At 48.3% G+C, this 9051-nt stretch overlaps 4 protein-coding genes across 4 annotated transcripts; 2 read left to right on the top strand and 2 right to left on the bottom strand.

The window, feature by feature from the left end:
* The first annotated feature begins 1003 nt into the window (after positions 1 to 1003).
* On the top strand, positions 1004 to 1590 carry BDW70DRAFT_145784 (uncharacterized protein). Its single transcript, XM_073738479.1, has one exon. The coding sequence runs from the start codon at positions 1108 to 1110 to the stop codon at positions 1381 to 1383; it is 276 nt and encodes a 91-aa protein (XP_073590675.1). The 5' UTR covers positions 1004 to 1107; the 3' UTR covers positions 1384 to 1590.
* BDW70DRAFT_145783 (uncharacterized protein) lies at positions 1442 to 2337 on the top strand. The gene has a single exon (XM_073738478.1). The coding sequence runs from the start codon at positions 1551 to 1553 to the stop codon at positions 1899 to 1901; it is 351 nt and encodes a 116-aa protein (XP_073590674.1). The 5' UTR covers positions 1442 to 1550; the 3' UTR covers positions 1902 to 2337.
* Positions 2208 to 2935, bottom strand: BDW70DRAFT_145781 (uncharacterized protein). The gene is made up of 2 exons (XM_073738477.1): positions 2482 to 2935; positions 2208 to 2420 (listed from the first exon to the last, which is right to left on the bottom strand). Exon 1 carries the CDS (start codon positions 2737 to 2739, stop codon positions 2506 to 2508), a length of 234 nt encoding a protein of 77 aa, XP_073590673.1. The 5' UTR covers positions 2740 to 2935; the 3' UTR covers positions 2208 to 2420; positions 2482 to 2505.
* Positions 2936 to 4146: 1211 nt separating this feature from the next.
* Positions 4147 to 4756, bottom strand: BDW70DRAFT_154625 (uncharacterized protein; the record flags this gene model as incomplete). The annotated part of the gene is made up of 4 exons (XM_073739893.1): positions 4147 to 4228; positions 4272 to 4446; positions 4538 to 4628; positions 4670 to 4756. The coding sequence occupies 4 exons, from the start codon at positions 4754 to 4756 to the stop codon at positions 4147 to 4149; spliced, it is 435 nt and encodes a 144-aa protein (XP_073590672.1).
* Positions 4757 to 9051: the final 4295 nt, after the last annotated feature.

Here is a 9051-nt window from a genome sequence, read left to right as displayed (position 1 = left end):
AAGCCGTGCTAGGTAGCGAACAGTTGATATCTGTGGAGGAAGACCACGCTGACCCATATCAATAATCCATTTCTTTAATGTTGATTCTTCAAGATCTGTCAATTTTCTGCAATTGGCAATTACTTCTTTCCGAGAAGCTGTTCCATTGAGCCGGGTCATCAAAGTTCTTGGTGGTACATCAAATGCCTTTGCAGCAGCAGTTTTTGACGTAAAAAGGCCTGTTCTATAAGCATCGATAGCTAACTGCATACGATCTTCTTTTGAAAGCTCAGCCATGTTGTTGTTATTGAATGATGAACTGGTAAAGGGGTGGGCGCGTTGTTTGGCGGTGACCGCGCAGCTCGGTGGTCCGCGCAGCTCGGTGGTGGATTACGTTATTGAAATAGCTTAATAATTAACTCGCGCTAGGCCCTTGGCAGTGGGTCCGGAAAGTATCAACTGGCGAACTCTCATCCTTACTAATCTGCTCGTCCAATCACATGGCGCCATCACACCGCCATAGGCGATTGAAACTATCTATATTAATTGAACTGTCTACAGATATCGAGAATCTTCTCTCTGAAGCTCTCGAAAAGCTATAAATTACCTATACAGATCGTAGTTAGGAGATCAAGACCTTCAATACAGTCATTCGTTGAAAATATCAATTACATGACCAGAATTGGCACTAGTAACCACTAACCACCTCGATAGCCAACAAAAGCAATGATCATGTGTTTGAAGGTCAGACCTATTATGAGACGCACTGTATCTGGGCCTCACGGAATGGCCATGAGGCCGCGGCAAGACTACTGATTGACAAGGGAGCTGATGTCAATGCCAGTGATAAAGATGGATTAACACCACTTATCCGGGCCTCACAGAACGGCCATGAGGCTGTGGCAAGACTACTGATTGACAAGGGAGCTGATGTCAATGCCAGTGGTAAAGATGGACCAACACCACTTATCTGGGCTTCACAGAACGGCCATGAGGCTGTGGCAAGGCTACTGATTGACAAGGGAGCTGATGTCAATGCCAGTGATAAAGATGGATTAACACCACTTATCTGGGCCTCAGTTAGTGGCAGTGAGGCCGTAGAAAGACTACTGATTGACAAGGGAGCTGATGTCAATGCCAGCAACAAATATGGATAGACATGACGTATCCGGGTCTCGCAGTCCTCTAGCCTGGTGCCAACTACGCCAGCACGATCTTCACCAACTCAATATGCGCCAACTAAACCTTATCCTCCACCTGTTACGCTGGACGCATAGGTACATCAAACCAGTGCGAGCCAACAACAGCCATTTCACCGGCTGGCGCATCGAACGCGAGCTCGTCCTAGAATATCTTCTACTCGGACGTGCAGGTTGGGAGTATACAAGATACCGTTGGCGATGAGGTAGCTCTCGGCATCGTGAGAAGACAATGATCCCGAATGTCAGCTTCAGATCCATTCACAGCACATACAAACGTACCCGAATCGGTGCTCCTACTTGGTCTCCGTGGGGAAATTGGCCCTCGGCGCATCCCGGCTGCGAGATACCTCATCGGGTCTGAGCCTTAACATGATAGCTGCTTTGCTGTACACACCTAACGAACCGCACTCGTACTCGTACTCCGTGTATATCAGACCAGTCGAATCCGCCGATCCCGGGATCTCTTTTTCTAGGCGGGCACCACCGGACTTGGTTGATTGGAGAAGCAAGCAGCCAGTTGATTGTAGACTCTGTAGGGACCTCCTGATCGACTATAGGACATCGGGCTCGGCGTTGCAGAAGCTGGTTCTCCCTTCCCGGCTTTCACGGACACACATCGAGGCGGGTTATTCCTCGATGATGCACATGCGAACGGCGGCATGGTCCTCCCACGACTTGTCTCGATCGATCCCACGAAGCCATACATGTTTCTATCCGTAGCAACATGTAATTCAATCGTGACCTTCTTCCCTGTATCTTTCGGCACAGCACTCGGCCTGTATGTCTGGGGCGTAAATAGCGCGGACTATACCACTATCATATATTCACCTACATATCTCTCGACGTTGCGGTAGCGCTGTACCGAGAGGGAGGAGATTGTTATGGACAATTTGACGAGGTATGAGGTAGGTTAGGATAGGGAAGATAGAATAGATTAGCATCGTAATCGATGGGCAGGAGAAGAAGGGTAAGCCGCCATCCTTTATAGAGGAGGCTGCACCGTAGGATCCATCCATGATAGGTATGCTCGGATCCTGGAATGGAAGTATTGTTATTCTACAATTAGTGATAGGTAGGTCATGTGGAGAGCAAGCAAATATCAATAATTGGGCGATCTTGTTAAACCGGGAATATTTACCCCAGGCGAGACAATCACTTAACAAGATTCCAATACACAGTCCATAGCTATCATTGTAGCAATTGCCCCTCCAGATCAAGCTTGGTAATCACAAATGACGCCTGGTCGAGCAGAGTTTGCAACCGTCAAGACTTCAAGTGGATTCTGAAGACATGGACCTACGACTGACGGTCGTTCATATCCAGTCTAACATCTTTTGCACCCAAGCCCCCTGCCGTCCCAGCTTGCGAGCAAAATTGACGTGATGAAGTCTCGTCGGAATTCCTTCTCCTCTGCTCTTACAGCAATGGGCCCAAGGATAGCCACCAGCCATAGCAGATACCCAGGCGGGTAAGCGTCTATCTCCAAGACACGAACTCGCCGCGAACCCGTCCTCAAACAAGGCCGCACTCGCTGGGTCCGCTCAGCAGAGTAAAGCATGGGATCGACTTTCAGGAGTAGAATCTAAATTGCATGGTGACATAAAGCAAGAGTGGAATTGGCAGAGGAGCAGGCCGTGAGATGCGTGCAGCGCGAAAGTTCATGGTTTAGACTCCGCCACCTGATGGTTTCACTGCTGCCTAGCTGCCTAGATATTTGAGATACCCTGGTGGCGTCAGCTAAAAGCAGGAAGAACTTGTAGGAGCATTGCAGAACAGTTTCCCCTTGGCTGGTTTGCTGCGCGTATGAGCTTGTCAAAATACAGCGTCACTCCAAACCTTCTTTAGCATGTCAAGCCACGGGTGGAAGATCATGAGAGACGGATGATACAGGAGTATGTCAACGCACATACGGTCAAGATGCCAGCAGCCTTGGTGCGGAATTCCCGGGCTTGGCGCTGGGTAAGGAGTAGCCCTGCCGCCGTGATATGCGGGGCGACAGTTGGTGTCGCATCCGATCAACAGGACTTCAGTATCCTAGTTAGCTTACCTACGGGTATTCTTGAATAAAAATGGCATACCACGAAAATTGAGAGCAGGACCACAGTTGGTAGAACATGGTTGTCACAGCTGGTTTTTGTAATATCCGTGAGTGAAGTCTGGAGCGCGCGGATTGCATTCAGATAGGCCTAGCATACACCACCGCGCTGTACATGGCAGCTGCATCCCAGCAACAGGGACTATATAAGACAAGCGACGCTCCACTCCTAAGTCGACCCATAGCTTACAATAATCAGGCCAGCTTTACTCCCGCTCTTCTCCCGAGCCGCTGCGCGATTCTTACTCCTCGTTTTCGTCTGGCTCTACGGGCTACTACCGGTCCAACTTGCATACAACTTTCCTCGAAGGCAATAAACTCCCTTGCAGACTTCAGCATCAACTTCAGTCACCTCGAACGCACAACAGAAAGAGCGGGATGAGAATCATTGTACCCCGGCTCCAGTGCCGCCGCTTCAGTCGGTGTAGCCATATGTACGAGGGCACCTGACTTTGCGTGTGGATGTAGGCCGCGACGGCTCATGCGCCTGATAGCAAGCCGATGAGGTAGACTTCAACAAGGGAGTAGATGGAGATGGGGATGTTGCATAGGCTCAAGCAGCTCACCGCAGACTCGGCTCGAGTTTCCACGTATATCAGATGGCTCGTCCACTGGAGATTGGTCTGTAGTACATACATATAAAGTGCTCCGCACCTGGCCACGAATGTGAAGATGTGTAATACAAAGCTGGGTTCAAACAGCCATGGATCTCAAAATGCTTGATGGTTCGTTTATGCGCTCATCGAAAGCTATTCAACTCTTACGTGCAATATTCGTAGGTCGCCAGTCAAGCCTTCAATCCATCCGTAGTTCATTCACTAGGTCGACGCGGTCATCATGCCGCAAATCCCGTAGTAGGGATGAAATGATCTAATCCAACCCCGGACACTGCTCGCTTGTCTCCGCTGTAATCTCATTGTATGGAGAGGGATGGGTCCAGATCGAATCGTACCTGGCTCGTCAGCATCTCCCCTCACTTGCACACAGGGTCTTACCTATCATCTGGATACTCTGGCACATCATCATCTCCCAGCTCCTCGACGATGTCCGTAAGCGCATCGTGCTCACAGCAAATGAGGATGTCACCATCCCCATCATAGTTATCCACAGCATTCTTGACACACTCCGGGTCGTCGCAGTCACAGGAGGTGTCGACGTATAGACCCAAGTCTTCCCAAGGAGAGAACAGTGAGGTAGGGTCTGTTGCGTTTTCCATCTGAGCAAGTCAGCACAGACACTTTTATGAAGGGCTGTTACATACTATCCTTGGGTGTCATGGACATGATGTACCCGATGTTATAGCCCGACGACGCACCGAACACCTGCCGGAGACACTCCGCCCGGTCTTCGCCCTGGATGCTAAGTCCAGTACCCCCATCATCGGGCTTCTCACCGTGCCGGATGAGATAACCCGTTGTTTCGCCGGGGCGACCGTATAAGTCATGGCAAGGAGAGCCACGGATAGGAGCTTGGAATACATCTTCGGATACTCTTGGTCTAGATGATCCACTGGCAAAGCGGCCTTTATATCTTTCAATCCTGGAAACAGCCCCCACGGGGCAACGGCTCTACAGTGATGATGATGATGATGATGATGATGAATTCATACCCTGACCCCTCGCCTAAGCGATATGCAGGATACCACTATCTAGTCCTTGTATATGTCTATGAACCATTACTTTCCGACGAATTTGGAGCCTCGTCACGGCCTGTGGTGGCCGATGCCTGGTGTTTCGTTCAGCGGCCCTGTGGCGCGCGGCTATGAAACCTCTGTGATGCCTCTGCAAAGTCCAGCACTGCACCTAAGATGTTACTGTCTTGCATATCATCCTGCTTACCTTTCTTACCTGGAGATCCTCCTCCCACCATGTCTGAAATATCATTAAATGCAGTCCCTATCTTCCTCCGTAGCTTTTGTCGTAGATCCTTCAGTTTTGGGCAGTCAATTAAGGCATGAGCAACTGTTTCTGCAGCTCCACATTCACACTTGTCATCTTCTCTGAACTCATGTAATTTGCCGTGTGTTGCTAGCCAGGAATGGCCAGTTCGGAGTTGGGTGAGCAGGTAGGCTCGATTTCGGGGAGAGCCATACATTCTCCGGGTGCGAATTGAGGGTAGGTATTTGTCAATCCGACGGAGGTGGCCACCTTTTTTGGATGTCTTCTATTCATGTTCCCATTCTTTCCGGATCCTGTTGCAGATGAACCCTTTTTCTTGTTGTCACAGGCTATGGCCTGGGTCTTGGTTATCGGCAATGTCCTCAACCAAAGGTCACAACAAGGTTAACATCTGTCTGAACCAAGGTTCAAAAAAGTCAAAAGTGTTGACGTATATCCAGAAAAGTTGATAAAAGTGAGGAGAGAGGGTTCATGTTTCTGTCTTTTATTTGTTTCTCTAAGCTTGTGATATTCGTGAATACAGGACAGCTAGTTGAAAACAATACTGCCTACGCCCGTGACACTTGTGACAGAAGGTGTTGAAATGGGTGTTTATTATCTGGGCCAACTGCTTCTTTGGCCAACTTGTCTGCTGCTTCATTCCCAGGGTTACCACAATGTCCAGGGACCCATTGGAGGCGGAGGGGAATCCCCCGCGTCTTTAATTCGTCGGCTGACTGGGTGATGGCCTGTATAATCTTTTGTCCTGACTTATTCCCTCTATTTGCTATAGCTTGCAGTGCCGACATACTATTACTTAGGATAGTTGCTGGTTGATGCCCAGTGCCTGGGGGGCCCTGGTTCTTCATGGTAATCTGATAGACAAAGCTTATAGCATAGTATATTGCTATTAGTTCAGCTGTGTATACTGACCAATACTCCATTGAGCCAATGCAGACTTTCCAGTGTTAGGTAATATTTTGATTCTGATCCAGGGCTACCGCCGCAGCACCAAGATGGTTGTGTTGACCTGATGCATCAGAGAAGACTGCAATCCTATCCTCTTTCTGTCTTGCAGAAGCTCTGGCTTTGGCTTTGTCATGGTCTGGTTTAATATCAATTTCCACAAATGCTGGTGTCTGCCATGGTGGTTGTGGCCTTGGGTCGATGGTTTCCAGGGCCTGTAGTCGAGCAAGGTCCATTGTCTTCAGGGTTTCTGCAAGAGGGAATCAGGACCTAGTTTTATATGGTTGCTGCGTGTTCTCGCACGGTCTAGTACTCCTTTGCCTGGGTGTTCCTTTGGCAGTGTGCTAAGGCGGGCTGCTACCAATTGCGCATGTTGTTTAAGTTGTAGATAGGTTGGTAGAATGTGGGATTTGATTTCCAAGGCCATAGTTGATACAGTCTTGAAGGCAGAGAAAGTACGAATAAGGGCAGTTTGCTGGACTGTTCCTAGTATTTTCAGGTGTGTCTTATCCTTCAGTGGGTTGTGCCAGACTGTAGATGTATAATCCACAATGGGTGTTACACAGGCTTGATAGAGCTGCCTCATTTGTTCTGGACAGAGGTGTCTCAGACCCCCAAGCGCAATATTAACCTGGGTTGCCTGTTTGACTGCTTGTTGAATGTGTTCTTTCTATTGCATCTCTTTATCAAAGACCACCCCCAGAAGCTTTGCTGTGCTGGTTGGTGTGATTGCCCTTCTATTTATGGTAATCTGCCCTGTTTCATGTTGCTTTTTGGACCCCGTAAGGTGTATAAGCTCTGTCTTCTCTGCAGCAAATAAGGATCCAGTCTTCCAGGCCTATGTTTTTATACGGGGGATATCTTCCTCCTGGATCTTCTTGATATTGTCTTCGGCCGAAGGGCCTGCTCGCCATCGGAAGTAGTCATCAATAAATGCAGACAAACCCCCATGGTAATTTACTGGCTGATCAACCAGGTCGGAGTTGAAAAATCCAAACAAGATAGGAGATAATAGGGATCCTTGAGCAAGGCCTGCGTTTTCCAGAGGGGCAACCTCTGTCTGAAAGTCATCAAAGGTGATACTGGCGTACTGATTCTCCATAAAGCTGCTGATCCACTTTCTAGCCACTGTTAGGAACTTAAGATCCCTTTGGCCTGCAGGCGGGCATTAAGGCTCGCTTCCTTCACCCTATTGAAAGCTCCTTTTAGGTCGAACGCAATAAGTGTCACTACTTTGGATCATAGCCATGCTCGATCAATGACATTCCCCAGCACAAGAAGTGCCTGTTCTGTGTTACACCCTGGTCTGCCTCCAAATTGTGTGTCGGGGAGTAGCTTGTGGGTTTCGGCCTATAATGCCAGTCTCCGAGCCATGACTGCTTCTAGTAGCTTGCCCAGTATATTTAGCAAAGAAATAGGTCAGTATGCTCCAGGCACTGCGTAGTCTGGTTTACCAGGTTTCCTTAGGACCACAATCCATGCCTGCTTCCACTGCACTGGGTAGTGGCCCAGCTTAATTAATTTTGTGAAGAGGTAGGTAATAGTTGTTCGGAGGTATGTCCACAGGTGTTTCCATACCAAGGTCGGGATCCCATCTTCCCCTGGGGCTGTTGTTCCTTTGGCAGCCTTAAGCGATCTGTATATCTCTAGCTCCGTGATTAGCTCCCGAGTAATCTCTTGTGGGGGTGTCATGATCTCTTCTTCTTCAGCTTCAGCTATCTTGGGAAAGAAGGCTTCTAGGAAGGCCTTGGCTTTCTTGTTATTTTCAGTAACTTCTCTTGTCATGATTGTCAATGTAGGGATATTCATGAGAAGTCTCGGGGGCGCATGTATGTTGCTGCTTTCCAGAGGTGGCTTTCCTGGGCCTTGTCTAGGAACTCTTTCCAATAGGCGGTCTTGACTTTCTCAATGGTTCTTGTCCATTCGCGCCGTTTCAGACGCGTGTTATTAAAGAGATTGATAGTAATAAAGTGGCTACTACCTAGGGTAGCACAGCTGTTCTGCCATCTCCTTCATGCTTGGTTTACAGTAACCTGCTGGTTTTTAAGCTCTGGGGTGAACCATTGTTTTAAGTAGGGTGATGGTCTTTGTGATGGAACATGTTGGTCAAGCACTGTTATTGTTGTCCTAACCAACCAGTTGACTTCTTGGTCGAGTTCTGTTGTGGAACAAATTGTAGGTAGTTGGCCTAGGTGGCCTGCTAGCTTGTGGCCAATTTTAGACCAATCAGCTCAGCTATATTCTCTCTTCGGTTTTAGGCTCTCATTCTATTTTGGCTGTAGGTCCTACTCAGAGTAGGTTCCACGATGGTCAGATCCATAGTTATCATGATAGAGTTGGCATTTAATAAGTTTTGTAGGTTCATTGGTAAGTGTCAAGTCAAGGACAGACGTCTTCCCTGGGTAATTTGGTGACCAATAAGTTGGTATGCCTTGGGGCAGGCATCATTGGAGCCCAATGGTATGTCTGGAAGAAGCTGATCAGCTCCTCTGCTTGGGCGGCAAAGGCATGGTTAACTGGGTGGTGGCTCCATGCTGGGTAATATTGATTGAAATCTCCGCCTAGGATCAGATTTGTTGGCTTGTCAGAGCCTCCAGAATATTGTATAATGGTGTTCTTGATCTTTTTTAGCACTGGCTCAGTTGGGGTGGTGTAGGCTGTTTTGTGTATATCTAATAGTGGGATGTAGACTGAGAAGATAAGGTATTGTATCTCTGCAGTCCACAGCTTAATAGCTACTAGGCCTGGGTAGTTGCAGTAGACTTGGCAGTGTGAGGAAGTTGAGACTCTTTTGTTTATGTAGAGTAGGCTTCGGAATCGAACCAAATCATTGGGGCATTGTCACGAGCTAGAGTCGTTGATACTAACAAGTAGCATTGGACTAGAGAAGAATTCGCTAAAGAACTAATAAACAGTAACCGTCGAGCTTCTT

The sequence above is a fragment of the Aspergillus foveolatus genome, assembly GCF_047715535.1.
Source record: "Aspergillus foveolatus strain CBS 279.81 unplaced genomic scaffold BDW70scaffold_183, whole genome shotgun sequence".
Taxonomy (NCBI): domain Eukaryota; kingdom Fungi; phylum Ascomycota; class Eurotiomycetes; order Eurotiales; family Aspergillaceae; genus Aspergillus; species Aspergillus foveolatus.
Note: the sequence above shows the minus strand (reverse complement) of the source record. Positions and strands in the feature narration are given on the sequence as shown.

What these genes read in the sequence shown, in the direction of transcription:
- BDW70DRAFT_145784 (XM_073738479.1), top strand. Translation starts at nt 1,108, where the DNA reads ATGTCAATGCCAGCAACAAATATGGATAGACATGACGTATCCGGGTCT.
- BDW70DRAFT_145783 (XM_073738478.1), top strand. Translation starts at nt 1,551, where the DNA reads ATGATAGCTGCTTTGCTGTACACACCTAACGAACCGCACTCGTACTCG.
- BDW70DRAFT_145781 (XM_073738477.1), bottom strand. Translation starts at nt 2,739, where the DNA reads ATGCTTTACTCTGCTGAGCGGACCCAGCGAGTGCGGCCTTGTTTGAGG.